This window comes from Salminus brasiliensis, chromosome 16 (assembly GCF_030463535.1).
Source record: "Salminus brasiliensis chromosome 16, fSalBra1.hap2, whole genome shotgun sequence".
Taxonomy (NCBI): Eukaryota; Metazoa; Chordata; class Actinopteri; order Characiformes; family Bryconidae; genus Salminus; species Salminus brasiliensis.
Genome location: NC_132893.1, coordinates 2,922,263 through 2,941,163, shown reverse-complemented (window position 1 = coordinate 2,941,163; position 18,901 = coordinate 2,922,263). Strand labels below are relative to the sequence as shown.

At 46.8% G+C, this 18,901-nt stretch overlaps 1 protein-coding gene across 1 annotated transcript in view; it reads left to right on the top strand.

Annotated features, from left to right (window-relative positions):
* Window positions 1-18,901, top strand: part of kirrel3a (kirre like nephrin family adhesion molecule 3a) — a 194,297-nt gene that overhangs the window by 168,396 nt on the left and 7,000 nt on the right. Inside the window, exons 7-15 of the mRNA XM_072659119.1 lie at window positions 2,773-2,921; window positions 4,219-4,346; window positions 4,559-4,685; window positions 10,687-10,787; window positions 13,265-13,463; window positions 14,025-14,132; window positions 16,323-16,406; window positions 16,721-16,830; window positions 18,677-18,763. Of these exons, the coding sequence (XP_072515220.1) occupies window positions 2,773-2,921; window positions 4,219-4,346; window positions 4,559-4,685; window positions 10,687-10,787; window positions 13,265-13,463; window positions 14,025-14,132; window positions 16,323-16,406; window positions 16,721-16,830; window positions 18,677-18,763 (1,093 nt within the window). The remainder of the gene's footprint in view (window positions 1-2,772; window positions 2,922-4,218; window positions 4,347-4,558; window positions 4,686-10,686; window positions 10,788-13,264; window positions 13,464-14,024; window positions 14,133-16,322; window positions 16,407-16,720; window positions 16,831-18,676; window positions 18,764-18,901) is intronic.

Sequence of the window (18,901 nt, the reverse complement as noted above, 5' to 3'; positions counted from 1 at the left end):
GTGCCACCCGGCGTTTTCTTTACCCCCGTGCGCAGACGCGCCGACAGACAGCAGCCATCAATATCTTAAAAAGCCAAATGATCTCCGCGGCGGTTACGTCTCGTTACCACGCTCCAAGCGTGGGGATACAATCAGCGCTGAATAATTCAGCAGGGTTTTTGGAAAGGCTGCACGACAGACGCCCGATGCTGTTCATTTGCGCTGTTTTGCTGCGATCCCGAGCCGACTAAAGGCTTATTGAATTTTGAATTCCAGCGTTCGCCGTGTCACCCAGCTTTCTGCGCTCGTCCCCGTCTTTACTGGCTGCGGCGCTGAATGACACCCTCACTGTGGGGCACTGAGTGATTTAGAGGAAGCTGTGTTTACTCTCCTCCTTTTCTCTTTTCTGCTCTCATGAGATCAAGTTGTCAGAGCTCTTCAGAGGGAAGCCTATTGCCGTTAGAAGACGCCCGAAAATTTGGCCTACATAGTTGTGTAGTTCGAGTGCGTCTTCGGAAAGCCGAGGAAATCGCTTCAAAAGCGGATACGGCTATCAGGAAGCATGCTCCCTAATTTCTCGTACTGCTCTGGGTCGGATTCAATTAAAAAAACCAAGGCAGCAACGCATTCAGATGTCAACAATCCATGTAATCGGTTGGCCACATTTCCCCCCTGATATGAAGGTTCACAATAATATCATAAACAGCTTATGTTGATATGATGAAATTGAATTTTCCTAACGAGATGAAGTAGGAAAGTGAATCCTTGCCGTCCTTGTCGTCGCTGCTTTTGATTTTATAGTCAGCTCTAATCTACCTGTGCTTTATTAAGGCTTGATCATGGCTCAGGTGAGTGGCTCGGCCGTCTAATGCGCTACCACTATGGCCCCGGGGGGGCGCAATTCAACTCCCCAGCCGCACCGCTTTGCCATCAGCAGCCGGAGCCAGAGAGAGCACAATTTGCCAGGCCCTCTCTCCGGGTGGGTAGATGGCGCTTTCTCTCCCCTCGACAAAGATGAGACCGCCTAATATGCTGACGGTCCTGTGTAATCTGTGTAACACCAGTACTCACCACACTCTCAGACCTGTGTCGGTGTCCTGTGGTGTCTGGAAACAAGACCACAAGACCATTCCAGCAGATCCTGACCAGATTAACTCCTGACCACTTGTGAGGTGGATCCGTGATGCAGTGCCTCCCACAGTTGGTGTCCAGTCCAGATACTTGCTAATGTTGCTAATGTTAGAATGGGCACTCCAACTGGTCTGCTCGGTGTGTTGCGACTGGTTTCCAGTCTCAGTTCCACCCAGATGGGACACCCAACATCCTGTCGCTGGGTTTTGGACACCCTTCACTCTTGAAGCGATGTTGGCCAGTACAGGCTTCTGGTAGTTGGTGCTGGGGGGTTATGAACGGGTGGGTCAAATGGAGGTACTAAACAAATTAAAAAATTAAAAAATTAATAAAATAATTGACAAACAAAAATGAATGCTCAAGCAGACATCTTCTGTTTGTAGCGGTTTTGGGGGCAAAAAAGTCCCCTAAATTATTACTGTTAATATTGATTTTTTAAATAATTTTATACACCAAATAATAATAGAATAATAACACAGTTACACTCTGATAACCTTTTTAGCTTATTAGTTATTATTAGATTTTTAATCAGACAGTGTGTGTTGTGTGTATGGAGGGGTTCCCACCTGTTCGTAGCCCCCCCTCCCCCTCCAACATCAGCAATGCACCTGACCCCTCTTGGGATACATGCAAAGCCAGCCCCACCACCTCTTGTCTAACTGGCGATGATGCAGCATCGCCGGGCAGTCGTCATGCTCAGAGGTCGGTCCTCAGCTCCGACGACATCGCTTGTTGAGGGTTATGAGGGCAGAGAGCACCATCAGTACCACAGCTGGCTCCGGCTGCTGATGGCAAAATGGCAGGGTTCAGGTTTTCGACCCTCGCTGAGCCGCTCTGAGACGTTACTGATGCATTGGTGACTCGGATGTAAACACAATGGGACATCGAGGTCAGATGAAATGGTTAAGATCAGATAGAGATCAGGTCTATATACTGAACCTTAGTGTAATTACCATGACGGGCCTACGGGTGTGGCAATCGTAAAGCTAATTTGCGTAGGCGATACAATTGTGTTTCTCTTTGATTTGATTGGATAGATGCTCCTCCCCCCACAGGACCTACACTGCTGTAGAAAGAGTGGTCTGTCGTTCGAGAGGTGAGACAGTGTTTATCTCAGCAGATTAATTTCAACATCTTCACGCAGGACTCATTTGTTGCTCCTCCACTCGCCTGATCCTCCCCATCACCATCAGGGCTACAGCTCAGGGCTACAGCTCAGGGCTGCAGCTCAGGCCTCGCCGGTCAGGGTCTGTTTTACTGCGGTTTATATTTCTGCATAATGACGGCAGCATCAAAGTGGGACAAATAGCGGAGACCGCGCGAGAGATCCTCGTAATGGGTGTTCTTTTATTCTTCTCCTCCAGAAGACATGCACCGGCGCCGGTGAGGAAATGAAAAGGCACCCCTTACAAACCTTGTACGGAAAATTACATTAGGCACCAGGAACGTTGCTTTCGTTTGTTATTTCAGAGCAACATGCAAACAAGAGACGATCACGATGATTTGCTTGCGAGGAAAAAAGAAAGGCATCTTCTTTCCCGGAGCCTTTCATCTACAGAGCAATGCCGAACGTGTAGAGAGGCTTCAGCTCTCAGAAAGTCTGTCATGTTTCCAAAGCGAATGTCTTCCCTTTTCTGTCTGCCTTCTTTTGTTGCCGCTTAGGTGGGCGAAAGGTGGCGCAGTGATCAGAGACGTGCTGGGAGACAGCTACGAGGTGCTGGTGGATCACTCCTTCTTCACCGAGCCCGTGTCCTGCGAGGTGACCAACGCCCTGGGAAGCACCAACATCAGCCGCAACGTGGACGTCTACTGTGAGCATCCTTCAGTTGAGACATGTTTGCACTGAAGCGTGGTGGCGCCCCCTGTAGGCCGGAATCATCACACACTTCCATCAATAGGCTTTTGAGGTTTTGGACCAGTACACCCCTCAGTGTGGTGTGTGGCCAGGGTACTGTAAACAGTCCCACTGAGCTTTTCTTTTCTGGCAGAAGTTGGATTTCAAATGTCCAAATGTTTGTGGACACCCCTTCTAATGAATGCATTCAGCTACTTTAAGCTGCACCCATCATCTAGTAGAGATCTGTAGAGAAGTACTGCCAATAGAATAGGACTCTCTCTGGAGCAGATAAATAAACATCAACCTATTGGCACCATGCTACCTAACGCCAGGCGTGGGCTAGAGGGGTCTAAAGCCCCCCCAGCATTGAGAAGATGTGGAGCAGTAGAACTCTCCCGAATTCTCCCGAATGATGGTGGTGGTGCTCCATCCAATACTTCTGGGATGAGTTGAGGAGTTGGGGATGATGAGGTGGGGTGGTGACATCAGTAATGCTCTTGTTGCTGAACGCAATCAAATCCTCACAGCAATGCTACTTGCTGATGGCCATTAAGACTTGGTCTTCTTTAGCTTTATAATGGCCACTACTACTATTTCCCACTGATGATGATGATGATGTCCCCTCAGAGACCCTATAGATCAAATATATAGTCAGTGGTTTAGCTCCTCCCCTCAGAGACCGTAGAGATCATATGTACAGTCAGTGGTTGAGCTCCTCCCCTCAGAGACCCTATAGTTCATATATATAGTCAGTGGTGTAGCACCTCCCCTGGTGACTGTATAGGTCATATATATGGTCTGTGATTCACCTCCTTACCCAATGACTATATAGATCATATTTTCAGTCAGTGGTTTAGCTCCTCCCACCAGTGACTGTATAGATAATATATACAGTCAGTGGTTTGCCCCCCTCCTAGACTATAAAGATCATTTATATCATATATACAGTATAGATCATATATACAGTCAGTGGTTTAGCTCCTCCCCTTCACTCTGCTGCTGGTCTCCTCCAAACGCCATCTTCTGAAGTAGTCTTCTGAAGGTGCTGAAGGCATCTCTGTAAAAGCTGGGCTTCAGTCTGCACTGCTATGGATTAACTGTATTATCAACACTGTAACTGTTACAGCACTGTTAACTCCTGGTGGTTCGGAATGAGCCAGTGGTTTTGCACTGTTACTGTATAATGAGCCTTTGATGTGGAAAGGGCTTCCTGGGGAGGTGTCCTGCAGAAGTGTGAGTGACTCATGTCTTGTGTGGTGCTCTCGCTGCAGTTGGTCCTCGTCTGGCGGCCGAACCGCAGTCACTGCAGGTGGATCTGAGCTCCGACGCCGTGTTCAACTGCGCATGGACGGGAAACCCCTCCCTCACCATCGTGTGGATGAAGCGTGGACACGGAGTGGTAGGAACAGCTGCAGATCCCTCTGATTAAATCAAGACAAAGCATTACGTGCAATTAAACGCGCTTAAGACTTACCAAGTTCTCTGTAGCTTCCATAGGTCCACTGCGCATCTGCCAGCTACTTCCATTAGCTAGGTGTGGAGGTAGAATTCTCGTCTAATGATGTGTAGGACAAACATGGGACCCACACAAGCTGTTGCTTTTGTGTCCAGGTGCTGAGCAACGAGAACACCCTGACCCTGAAGGCGGTGAAACAGGAAGACGCTGGGAAATACGTGTGCCGGGCCGTGGTTCCCCGGGTTGGAGTCGGGGAGAAGGAGGTCACCCTCACTGTGAACGGTAAGACCACCTAAAGCTGAAATGGTGGTTAAGGATTACTGTACTGTTCTAAGAGCTCTCTATAAGCCCTCTATGAGTTTACACCTGGCACTAACATGCGCTTTGTATCCGGATAGTATCTGGATCTGCTTTGACCTGGATTCTGTTCACACCGGTCACAAAAATGCGCCCCCAGTGGGATCGGATCAGGCCTGATTTTACTTTCCTGCGCTAAAAAAATCACACAACATGTACATCACCGTTGAACCTGTAAACAACCGATTCTCATCTAGACGCTCCTGCTCCGGGACACTGTGGACTGTTATGAGGAAGGGTGGGGGTTCTTCTACGACATGGTGGGACGGTTGATGGTTCTCCCATTCCCGTAGCAGCTCTATCAGACAATGCAGGGGAACGAACTAAATGTAATACTGCTCCCAGACACGAGAGAGAGAGAGAGGCCAAGATCCACAGTAATTATATTGTATTATTATATTTATTATTATATTTAATTATTATATATTATATATTTGCCAAAGCAGGTGTAATAAACATCTTAGGGCTCCACCCACTTTATGATGATTTGAGTAATAACTGAATATATTGACATTGTACTGTTGTACTGCTCATAGGAAACACCCCTTATAACTTCTTCAAGAATGGGCGGGGCTAAACTGCTACAATATCACTCGCTGGGTGCCCGCCGTACGCACTGGGAGTCAGCCAGCGCTTCTGTACTACTCCAGATTATATCCATCGCAAATCTGATCCGTGAGATCCTCTGATCTTAGACTCTGCTAAATACAATCCTCTACACACTGAGTACTCTCAGAAGAGGAGGGTCTTCAGTCTGGGTTTGAAGGTCCGCCACTGGACAGGACCTTTCTAACCAGAGGCGTGTCCATTTGGCTTACTCTCTTTGCCAAACGAGATGTAATAAACGTTGGTGGTCGCCGGTTTGAAGTGTGTGGCGGTAGCTTTTGAAACCGCTGACGCAGCAGTTCCGAAAACTCGGATTAATATAACCCATATCTGATTTATTAAAACGTGCCTGGATCAGAGCAGGTCCTGATCCCGTAGATTAGCTCAGGACTTCCCTTATATTCCTGACACCTATAATAGAAGGCAGTGGAATCCAGTTGCAGTGGTTTCTCCTCTTTTCTAATTACAGTGAGACTTTGTTGAGACTCTGGTAATCGACCAAGGTTGAGGTCCAGAAATGATGGTGGGATCTCTGAAGCCAAAATTCTCCTACTGGCCTAGCTGAGAAGTCCTCAGTGAAAGACCCTCCAGACGGGTGCTTCTCAGCGGACCAGGCTCAGCAGCGTTCCCAACAAAATTAGAGTGTACATTCTACACAGCGACAAACGACAAGCCGCCATCAATCTGGCAGCGAGCAGCGATGCTCTGGGTCGACGGTGGCCAAGCGCAGTCCTCCGGTCCCTTTACTTTAGCTTACTTGCCAGACAGCGTCAACTTTGATGTGGGATTTATTTAGCGGGCACCACCGCCAACTGAGTTACGCACGCAATCAATAGACAATAAACTACAATAAACAACATCCACGTACAGGATTCGCTCTGAGCGCTTGTGTAATGCGCCTCGAGGACCGCTCAAGGTCACTGAATTGATTTGAATGCATCGATTAAACCCTGTGTTCAGGAGCGCTTCTCTTTCTGAGATGTAATCATAAAAATGACGGGCCGGCTCGCGCAAGCACATCAAATAGTAACAAGGCTCCCATCGAGAAGATGGAATTTTTGTTTTTCTTGCGCCTCGCTATCGGGCCAGTTTTATTGGCTATGCTTATTCGACCTCAGATCCATCAATGGAAAATGGGCTTCTGGGGCATGTATTCTGTCTGTCTTGATGGAAGGCCTGACCCCCTTGAGCCGTTGCAATAACACAGTCTCTCTTCGGCGAGGCAATAAGTCGGTTTAATGCTTTATGAATTCTTTATCTGCTCTGCTTTCCCCTCTCAGCCGTTTGAGGGACCGCCTGGCTTCACTCTGAAGGGACGTGGAGTTCCGGAAAAGGCCGCTTCCTTCAGTGTGTCTGATGCCGTTTGCAAAAACGTTACCCTCATCAAATATTTGTGCTGAATCTCGCGCCGTTCTAAGCCGGGGCTGAGGGACACATTAATGCCTAAATAGCCTGAATTAGAGGGATTATCTGGATGCAAAGAAAATATGATTATGGACTTAATAATAATAATAATAATAATAATAATAATGATGATGATGAGAAAACAATAAAAACAGCCACACTGGCTTTCCTTTACTTGTGCAGTAAGGGAGGATAATTTGCGTGACTGTGCTAAATGACTCCAATAATGCAGGAGCTGAAGGAACCGCTTGAATGGGCAGCAGAACCTCAGAACTGATCAATGGCTTTGTTTTCAAAGTGGAGCGCCAAGGATGAACACACACCCGCTGAAGCAGAGCAAAAACAGCATGTAATTAGCATCCCTTCTAGTGGGTCACTGCCCCTGAAGATGACGGGGGGGTGGGGGGTTAGCATCCATGTAGTACTGAGCGATATAGAGTCAGAGTAAAGCTCCTGAGGAACGATAATAACCAGCTAATTATCTGTATATTTAGCGTTCATTAAAAACACTGATCTTTGGGCCCTGGTGATGCCACAGCCATACGTAAATAAGTCCCACAAGCACAGCTGGCCTTGTTCTCTCGGGGTCTTCCCTACATCAGTCGGCTTAACGCCAGGACCAAATCAGAACCAACAACATTCAGGTGTTCAGTTGTTAGCATATTAATGTTAGCATATTAGCTAGCTAGCACTGTTGGAGGCGGTGGATATCATAAAGAGGGCTCCACCCACTTTATGATGACTTGAGTAATAATTGAATATATTGACATGTTGTACTGCTCATAGGAAACACCTCTTATAATTTCTTCAAGAATGGGCGGGGCTAAACTGCTGCGGTATCTCTCGCTGGGTTTCCGCCGTACGCACAGGGAGTCTACTCCAGATTATATCCATCGCAAATTGGATCCATGAGATCGGCCCCTCCAACACCAAGCTCTCGAGAGCGAGCTCTCAACTGGGCTCCTCTGCAAAGACATATGAGCTTCCTTTCCCTATTCCTCACCGACTGTCCCTCTCGCTCTCCCTCGTGTTTGGAAGCAGCTTCCTCGGCTGAGGCGGTAAGATAAAGCCATCTAATTATAGTGCTCATTTACGGCCGCGATCCCACGTCAGATTCGTTTGGCTCCCCCGGAGGACTCTATTGGAATAGGCTGCTGCTGGAAAGCCGTGGAATTCTATCACGGCCCCCTCCTCCCCGTCCTCCGCCACCGGTTCCAGTGTTTGTAGCCATGCGTAATTAAGAGGGGGAGGATGGAGAAGAGCAGTCACAGAGTGTGGGAGAGGACAGCGGTACAGCAGTGGGCCTTCCATCTGTATCTGTCTGTGTCCATTCTGTCCGGATTTGAGCAGGACTTGAGGAGACTTACGGATACGGACAGAACAGAGCAGTACCGCTGCAAATCGTAGGGGGCGGTGTAGCCAATAGTTCCAGCGAAACCTGACCACTGCCATACGAACTCCACCTCCACTTTACACCACCAACTCAGCATTATCCCGACCTCCTCCTCCTCCTCCACTGCCTCCAAGTTTGCTACTGCTACGGACTCTGAACTGCCCCCTAGTGGATGTATTGCCTCACGCCTACACGCCAACGTAAAGGACGCATAGAAGGATGTGGGCCAGGACGGAAAGGCTTTCTACTAAATTTTGGAGGAGGAGCATCGCTGTGAGACGTTGATTGCATTCAGCAACAAGAGTGTTAGTATGGTCAGGATGTTGGATGATTACGATGATGATAATGATGATGCTGATGATCACCTCCACAACTCATCCCATCAAAAATATTAGATGGCGCACCACCATCATCAGCTCATTTATTTAGAAGGGGTGTCCACAAACATTTGGACACATAGTGTATATATGATATAACTTAGTATTCAGTGCCTATATATGAACACTAGTATTTCCTGATAGCTTAAATGAGCCGGCACCCTTGAACCATGTGGGACGCCATAGCAACAGAACAGGAGTTATATAGGACCGCCCTGGGATACCATAGCAACTGCTTTTATCAAGACTGTAGCAACCACATAGAGCATGGTGCATGGCAAATGTCCACCAACTCCATAGCAACAGCTGGGAATCCAACAGAACCTGAAAAATGAAAGCAAATACTTGGAACAGTAAAGCAACTGCATAGCAACCACCTAGCAACACCCTAGCAACCGCCTCGGAGTTACTCACGCTGTACTTACTATATAATTAACTATGCTAGCTTCTAATATTATATGATTTATTTATTATTTAAGACGCTGAATATATTCTGCACGGACGGCTGCGAAACCTCTTAACAACCAGCACTTCTTACGTATATTTGGTCGGAAACCAAACTGTATCCAAAGTGGTGAATTGACCCCTTTTCTGGATACAAATAAATAATACTAATAATAATAAATAAACAACAAATGGCAATTTAATATATTTATATTTATGTTAATTTGTTCTAATATATAAAGTAATGTTTAAGTCAATCCTGATGCCTTAAGTCTCTCCCACGTGATGAGATATATGATTTATTAATTCAGCAATGGTATCAGACTGGTATCGGACTGGTATCGGGTATCGACCAATATGCAACTTTATGTATCGTATCGTATCGGAACTGAACAAGCTGGATTGGTGCATCCCTAGTCTAGAACTGGACAATATGGCAATATGGCAATACGGATATCCTGCCTCCTGCCAGTCCAGGGGAATCAGACTGATCCGATTCCAAGCCTGCTTCTCTAACTCTAGGCTATGGCTGCCTCCCAACATGATGGGCAGCAGTGGGATTTAAACCCACGTTCTTAAAGAGACTGGAGCCTCAATCCAGTCCAACAACTCCATAGCAACAGCCGGGAATCCTACAGAACCTGAAAATGAAAGCAAATACTTGGAACAGTAAAGCATCTGCATCGCAACCACCTAGCAACACCCTAGCAACCACCTAGCAGTGGGATTCGAGCCCACGTTCCCAAAGAGACTGGAGCCTCAGTCCAGTCCAACAACTCCATAGCAACAGCCAGGAATCCTACAGAACCTGGAAAAATGAAAGCAAATACTTGGAACAGTAAAGCAACTGCATAGCAACCACCTAGCAACACCCTAGCAACCACCTAGCAGTGGGATTCGAGCCCACGTTCCCAAAGAGACTGGAGCCTCAATCCAGTCCAACAACTCCATAGCAACAGCTGGGAATCCTACAGAACCTGAAAATGAAAGCAAATACTTGGAACAGTAAAGCAACTGCATAGCAACCACCTAGCAACACCCTAGCAACCACCTAGCAGTGGGATTTAAACTCACGTTCCCAAAGAGACTGGAGCCTTAATCCAGCCCTAAATCAGACTCAACCCCACCTGTATTCGCTCTCCCTGTCAGGGAATCGATGTATCGGAACTGAAAAAGCCGGATCGGTGCATCCCTAGTGTAGAGCTGGGCAATATGACCGTATTACAATATGACCGGCTTGATAACACGAACAGTAAATTGCGTTAAATCTTCGTTAAATCTTAAGGCTGCCTATTTCATGTGAGCCTGTAAAGGAACCGAGCCGGCGTAGCTTCTGAGCTTTTGTTAGGTGAGCAGCTACTAACTAACTGTGCTCACTGTGCGGCAGTGCTTGGTCCCCTTGCATTGCCACTCTGCCTCTAGATGTCTTTTCCCTGAATGAGGGCTGGATTTGGTGACCCTACACAGGGTCCCCGGTCAGTCCTGAAGGGCCAGGTGGTACGTTGTGATGGTGCTGTACGGGGGTTTCAGGCTCTGCACAGCACAGAAATGGGTTTAACTCTGTCCTTGCGTGTCCCTGCAGGCGACAAGTGTGGTGGCGGCGTGAGTGTGTGAGTGTGTGTGTCGTGTGATAGGCGGTGGGGGTGTGTGGTGAAGCAGCGGAGTGGCTGACTGACTGACTGATTGTCATGCACGCTTTCAGGCCCTCCCACTATCTCCAGCACCCAGACCCAGCAGGCTCTGTACGGCGAGAAGGGCCAGATCAAGTGCTTCATCCGCAGCACCCCTCCTCCGGATCGCATTGTAAGTGCTCCTCTCTCTCTCTCTCTCTCTCTCTCTCTGTGTTTTTCTCTGCCTCTCCTGCCCCGCATGGCTCTCTCCTCCGAAGCCCGGGCCATTGATACGGCGGCGGGCCAGCGGCCAGCGGCTCCGTACTCATTACCAGATGGATCTGCTCTCCAGTATCAGACACAGCCTGCAGCTGCAGGCCCCTTTCCACGGAAATCCCGTCCAAGTTCAGCAGTATGAAATGATGGGCAGCACTCTGCAGAATAAAGGCAGGAGTAATGGGCGATGATCTACGACGTGCAGCTCTGTGAAGCATGCCTGACTGCTATGACTTTATGGTCCTGGACTAATGGTGCTTAAAAGAAATGTCTCTGTATTCTGGTTTTGCCTCTGGAGTACTGTTGAGAATGTGTGTGTATGTGTGTGTGTGTGTGTGTGTGTGTGGTTATAGCTCTCCATGTTGTTTGCATTCATTCCAACACCACATATCATCTCTCTCTCTCTCTCTCTGTCTCTGTCTTTATTTAAACCCTGCTCTTCTCTGCATGCCTGTCAGATCCCAGTAGCTCTCAGTATACAGAGGCTTAGCACTGGATCTATAGGTCTTATCCCACCAGTCCGCACACACACTGCTGCTGCTACGCCTCCCAGTTCTTCGCAGGTATTGGGTCAGCTTGGGGCAGAACGCCAAGTAACCTCTTGGCCCTCCTGAGACTTTTCACAGCGTGTAGATCCCTACTGCGGGTACGAGCAGAGCTTCAGCAGTGTATTTCTATATTTCTATTTATTTGCAGATACGATCCAATAACCGTAATAACCACCCCATTAGTGTTTGTGCAAATACACACACACACACACTCACTCACACAGTGTCAGAGCATTTCCTTTATTTTCCTTTATGTGACTCCGCCCCGTCCAGTCTGAGACTCTCCAGCAACAGCAGCTCAGATAATCGTCCGTTAATCGCAATGAGGGTGAAAAGTGATGAAAGCATTAGAATTAATAGTGATATTGATTTCAGGTCATATCCAGCGCTTAGGAAGCCACATCAGCACTACGGGAGCGGTCGGGGGTTTAGGGGCCTCAAACCGATCCCATTCCAAGCCTGCTTCTCTAACTCTTAGACTATGGCTGCCCCCCAACATGATGGGCAGCAGTGGGATTCGAGCCTCAATCCAGCCCTAAAGCGGACTCAACCCCACCTGTATTCACCCTCCCTGTAAGGGAATCGAACCCCAGTCTTCAGCATCCCGAGCAGAGACACTGGCCCTACACTAACGAGGATTATCAAAGCGTCTTGATGATTTTGCAGACTGAGCAATTAAAGCAGCATTATGCGAGATTTGGTACTAAGCTCCGCCTACAGTGTGTGATTTTTTTTTATTCCTTTTTACTCTTCATGTTGGATTAGTCTGTTTTCACAACTTCTGGTCGTTGCTAGGTTACAGACGAGTGAGGCTCAGCTTTCCATAAATCTCACATTGCCAGGTCAGAAGGAACTGTGCTATAATGAATGTTATGCCCTGCCCCCACCCTGGGTCCACCCTGGCTCCACCCTGGCTCCACCTACTCATTATTGCCACCTTAGGTTTTTGTTCGGTTTTTACATTTCTTTTCCAGACCATCCTCCTGGCATATCGTCACTGTCTGAACAAACCTTGCATCTCCATTGATCGATTGTTTGTTTGTTTGTTTGTTTGTTTGTTTGTTTTCTTGCCCCTTAAACAGCCTTCAAACTTCAATTACTGAGCAATAGCCCCACCAGCACCAGCTTGTGCAGAAGTCCCTGTAGTTACTGAGTGATACTCTTAGGGATGGCAGCGATGGCCTGAGTTCGCTTAGCTGTTTGCTGATCTCCCTGCTTTCACAGACCTACTAATCAGGTGTGCTTGAGCAGGAACAGCTCAGAGCTGTGCAGGGATCCGGTCCTCCCGATACCCGATCGGAGTACAGTCCTCCTCGTCCTCCTCTTCCTCCTCCTCGTTCTTTTTAATGCTTTGCAAACTCAAAGTTGTTTCCTTCATCTGCTCTCTTTCACGTAGGATCTTAGGTCTTCTGTTTTTGCTGAACGTCTGCATGCATCTCCTCATTACACGACCCCTGCAGAGGACTGGTCTGTATGAAAAGTTAATGGGCTCGAGTTTTGGAGAAAAGCCACCGTAAAGACGACTCGGCATAACACATCCGCCTACCAGCCAGTCGCAGTTCACAGAGAGACCACGCATGCATAATTAAAAAGTAGCCGAACGACTTGTTTGTTTTTTTACTGATTTCAGCTTCGTGTTGGATCAGATCAGTTATCAGTGTTCTCGTTCATCATGTGGGACGGCATCCTGTCCCTTCCTATGGGATGGGGGATGGGCAAATGGGGGATTTATCGGGCTTTGATTCTAATTTTGTTTTCTGTGGTTCTTGTACTGAAAACTGTAACATTCCTTTGTTGTCGTTGTTGTTGACGTTGTTGTTGACGAATCCCTTTCTTGTTCCCGCAGGCCTGGTCCTGGAAGGAAACGGTGCTGGAATCGGGAACGTCCGGGAGGTACACTGTGGAAACGGTCAGCACGGAGGAAGGAGTCATTTCCACGCTGACCATGAGCAACATCGTCCCTGCGGACTTCCAGACCATTTACAACTGCACCGCATGGAACAGCTTCGGCTCCGACACGGAGATCATTCGTCTCAAAGAACAAGGTGGGAGGTTTGTGCGTGAGTGTGTGTAAGTGTGTGTGTGTGTTGTTATCCCCTGTCTCGCAGTGATTAAGAGTGCTGCCTTGATTATTTCAAGCATAAGGGCAACGAGTCCCCGATAAGCTTCTTTTCTTGGGTAAATGTCAACAATTTAAGTCCGCAAAATTCCGTAATGGCATTTAGGCATTCCGAACTTCCCTCTGTAATCTAATTTAAATTGCCCTAAATCGTCTTTACTTGCATTTATGAGAGCTTTGAAATATTTATGCGGAATTAGATGGTGCTTTCTCATTCAAATGCTGCCCCAATTTCATTTATTAGCGCTGCCTCCCAAGAAGCCGAAGCAGGCTCTTTTTTTTATTCAAAGGGGTCACTCCACAGGCTCTCCCTGTAGGATTGCATCCTTTAGCAGAGAGACGGGGAGGAAAGCCTTTGTTGTGGCTTCCCAAGTGACAAATGGACACGCGAACTAGATTCCATCTGTATTTCTTCTTTCATTTCTTCTATTTGCGGCTCCCGTCTCAGTCTTGTTGATTACCCCCACCGGCTCTGTGTTCTCTGCAGGCTCCCTGCGCTTGGCCGTCATCATCGGGGTTGCAGTGGGAGCCTTCCTGGCGCTCATCGTCCTCATGGGGACCCTAGGGGCCTTCTGCTGCGCTCGTCTCCAGAGGAGTAAGTGACACCCGCTCCTTTCCTTTCCTTCCCTGGCTGATAAATGGGCAAAGAACAAGGGAACAGCGAGAGTAACTCCTCACCTTGAGTTTAGAACACGTCCTCAGAGGCAGTGTGTTTTTAGGCTAATTCCACAGGGCAGAGCGCTACATGATTTGGAGCAGTGCTTTTCCGCAGCATGTGTCTTATTAAAACACCTAAGGAAAATAAATGAAGTAAGCCGCTCGGGTCTGCGTTGCCATGACTTCGCCACAGTTAAGGTTCAGAGCAGCCTTAATACACCTGAATACAGCCTGTTACCATGACCCCACCATGGTTTAGGCAACAAGCAGCCTTAATACAGCCTGTGTTACAATGGCTTCACCACAGTTAAGGTACAGAGCACCTTAATGCAGCCTGTCGTACCATGGCTTTACCACCATTTCTGCACAAAGCAGCCTTAATACAGCCTGTGTTACACTGGCTTCACCACAGTTAAGGTACAGAGCAGCCTTATTACACCTTAATACAGCCTGTTACCCTGACCCTACCATGATTCAGCCACAAAGCAGCCTTAATACACCTGAAACGGTGGTAAAGCCATGGTAAGACTGGCTGTTTTAAGTTGTAATAAGGTGCCTAAGACTGGCTGTATTAAGGTATTAAAGCTGTCTTTCTGCGTAAACCATGGAGGGGTCATGGTAACAGGCTATATTCAGGTGGTTCAGCCACAAAGCAGCCTTAATACACCTTAATACAGCCAGTCGTACCATGGCTTTACCATTGTTTCTGTACAAAGCAGTCTTAATACACCTGAAACTATGGTAAGTTCATGGTACGACTGGCTGTATTAAGGTGTATTAAGGTGCCTAAACCATGGTGGGGTCATGGTAACAGGCTATATTCAGGTGTACCATGACCTTACCATGGTTCAGCCACAAAGCAGCTTCAATACAGCCTGTGTTGTAATGGCTTTACCATCGTTTCTGGTGTATTAAGACTGCTTTGTACAGAAACGATGGTAAAGCCATGGTACGACAGGCTGTATTAAGGTGTATTAAGGCTGTTTTGTGGCTGAACCATGGTGGGGTCATGGTAACAGGCTGTATTAAGGTGTATTAAGGCTGCTCTGTACCTTAACTGTGGTGAAGCCAGTGTAACACAGGCTGTATTAAGGCTGCTTTGTGGCTGAACCATGGTAGGGTCATGGTAACAGACTGTATTCAGGTGGTTCAGCCACAAAGCAGCCTTAATACAGTCTGTGCTACAATGGCTTCACCACAGTTAAGGTGCAAAGCAGCCTTAAGACAGTCCTAGTTCATCCAGCATTACCATAACTGCACCATGGTTGAGGCACAAAGCCACCTTAATGCAACTTAATTCAGCTTTAATTCAGCCCGTGTTACCGTGACTTTGCCAACGCTCAGGCACAAAGCAGCCTTAATACACCCAGCCTTGAGTGGCGTACTGCTTTTAAGAAGGGATGAACTACACTAAAGCTTGATGAATAATTGAAATAGTGATTCAGAAAAACTGCAGTAAACAATTTCAGGAATGTACAGCTCTGTGCGAATAGAATATCAGAGATGCTTCAGAACCACTATTGTGGTCAGGATTTCCATTATTAGTGTTAGAAATGAGGCAGGGAACATTTAACAGCCTCTGAGATCCAAATCTCCCTGTCCTATTCAACGATGTTGAGGTCTGGACCTATTATATAGCCTATTATTCGGAGAATACCCACAGTGTGCTTTTCTTTTCTCAGCTTCAGCTTCTTAAAAGCTTCAGATTTACATCCGTTCAGTGTCTCGGTATTTCGGTAGGGTACCAGAAGCTGAGTTGCTGGAAAAAACTGGGACTGGGAAGGAAATCGGGTGGTCTCTAAACCACTGTTCACACAGTACTGTAGTTAGTAAAAGTAAAATACAGGTCACATATTCAGGGATCAGCTCAGTGTGGCGATGTGAGCGTACATCAGGTATTCCACAACAGCTTCAGGGGCGCCTGAGCCAATCAGATGTTTATCAGTCTGATGAATAATTAAGCCGAGGATTGAGTCAGAACGTGGGATCCAGTCCAGGTCTTTATATCAGCCTCATTATCTCTTATACTTGCCAACGACTACTTTAGGGCTTGTTGTCTTGTGTTTGTTTGTTTGTTTGTTTGTTTATTCACTGTATTTATTCGCATGTTTGTTATTGTTTGCCACAGAAGACATGCACCTGGTAATGTCCTCACTGCCTGTGTCGCTCTCTACCCGACAGAGAGAACTCTCCAGCACAATTAAGGCTGAAAGTAAGACCCTGAAGCATGCTCACTACTCACCCTTTCTCACTTCTTCTTCCTCTTCCTCTCTTTTTTTTTTCTTCCATTTTTTTAAATTAGCACCCGAGTCTGGGAAAAACTGTCAGCGGATGTTGCTTTGATAGACTAAGTAGAGCGCTGTGATCTCACTCTAGCGCAGGGACACTCAAAAAAAAAAAAGAAAAAGCCCAGCAGGGAATGTGGAGGCCAGTGCTTTTGAAGCTCGGTTGAAGCTCGGTTGAAGCTCTGTGTGCTGCAGAGCTAGCGGTTCTACCCGTCTGGCTAATCAGTGCAATATCTTTCAGATCTCAAAGGGGTCGTTTCGGCTAAAAACGACATTCGCGTGGAGATTGTTCATAAGGATCACAACGCGGCCAGGGAGCCCGAGGAGCACACCAACATGAAGCAAATGATGGTGAGTCCCCTTTTTCCCTCCGGCTTTTTAACTCCTACAGCAAAACCCTGATAAATCACACCAAAGCAGAGCAGCCCAGCAACCTACAACTGTGATATCCTGGCCTTTGCAATATTGGCAATCAGCTCCGCGGCCAATCACAGCTCCAGATCAGGTAAACTAAGCTTTTCAGGCAGTCCAACAAAAATACAAGAGATCCAGGCTCGGCAAGCTGCCGCTGTTGGGCCACTTGAGCAAGGCCCTTCACCCTCAATGCTCCCTGGAGCCACAGCGATGCAACTGCCCCGGGCAAGTGTGCTCTGGGTCACTGTGGAGGACGGAGGCCGATTTCCATCTGTGCCCAACATTAATGGTGAACGTGGGCGTCTTGTCTCAACTTGAGAAAAATAATGAAATCTGATTAGTGCTGCATTAATATCAGCCCTTACACACAGTATCGTATCAGCAATAGAGAACCACCATGATACCATGAAGCTTTTTTTTTAACATAGAACATTTTGATGTGCAGAATTGATAACACCCCACGTTTAACAGCCAGTCATACATATTTATTATCAATAAACAGACTTTTAATGGAACTTTTGGCTACTTTTCTTTCAGTGCGCTGTTTTTGGTTCTAAAACCAAAAGTTTTAAGTGAGAGTTTAAGTGAAATGTAAATTTAAACACTAAATAAAAGCAGTTCGGTCGAGCTTAGCGAGATTCTGCTTCCCTACTTGCTTACTGCACTGTGCCGATTTTTGTTGTTTCCTAGCTCTGAAAGCTCTGCACTTCCTCAATCAGCACATGCTGTTTTTTTTTAAGAGGATCAGGATTTACAGCCGTCTATCAATAATTATATCAGAGTTGATATCGGTATCAGTACTCGGTATCGACAGATACTTGAAAAGTGGTATCGGTGCAGCCCTAAATCCCATTCGATTCAATTCAATTCAATTAAAGTTCAGTTTTTGTTGTTTTTCATGCCCTTGAACAAGGCCCTTCACCCTCTATGCTCCCTGGAGCCACAGCGATGCAACTGCTCGGGGCAAGTGTGCTCTGGGTCACTGTGGAAGACGGAGGCCGAATTCCATCTGTGTCCAACTTGAGAAAAATAATTTTCTTGACTTGAGAAAAATAATGAAATCTGATTAGTGCTGCATTAGTATCGGTATCGGCGCCAGCGCCTTGCTTACTGCACTGTGGTGATTTTCGTTGCTTCCAAGCTCTGAAAGCTCTGCACTTCCTCAACCAGCACATGCTGTTCTGTTTTTTTAAGAGGATCAGGATTTATAGCCGTCTATCAATATTTATATCAGAGTTGGTATCGGTATCAGTACTCGGTATCGACAGATACTTGAAAATCGGTATCGGTGCAGCCCTAAATCCCATTCGATTCAATTCAATTTTTTTTTTTTTTGAATGCAAAAATTAGTTTTGGCTCTTTTATAAATAGCAACTAGAGCAACTAGACTGTTAAACACTGGACTAATGTTTTTTTAATATATTTAAAAGAAATAAATATTTTAAATATATTTAAAATAAATTTTTATAGAACATTTGGCTGATCTACTTGACCTTTTTTAAAGCTTATAGTCTTTTTCTGTCCTGGTTTGATAAGTTTTACACTAACAAAGTCTACAGACACTCATACGGACTCATACGGACAGTGAGGGCTCGGTGTGTAGTCGGTGTTAATACGGCCTTCTGCTGCATCGCTGCATCACTACACTGCTACACTGCAGCAGATGATCTCTTGGCGAGAGAAAAGGCTTCAGTCTAGTCCAAATGTCTAACATTTCCCATCATGAGGCTGTAATAAGAACAACCCTGATGTCTGTCCATCTCTCTCTCTCTCTCTCCTGCAGATGGAGCGCGGCGAGTTCCAGCAGGAGTCGGTTCTGAAGCAGCTGGAGGTGCTTCAGGAAGAGGAGAAGGAGTTCCAGCACATTAAGGTGAGGCACAGCCAAGAGAACCTCCTCGCGCTCATCCGTCTTCATTAAAGGCTCTCGCTGGGCAGTCTTCTATCAAATTCACCTCAAATTCAATTATCACAGTTTATGACTCGGCGCTGTTACCATCCGTCTCAGCGC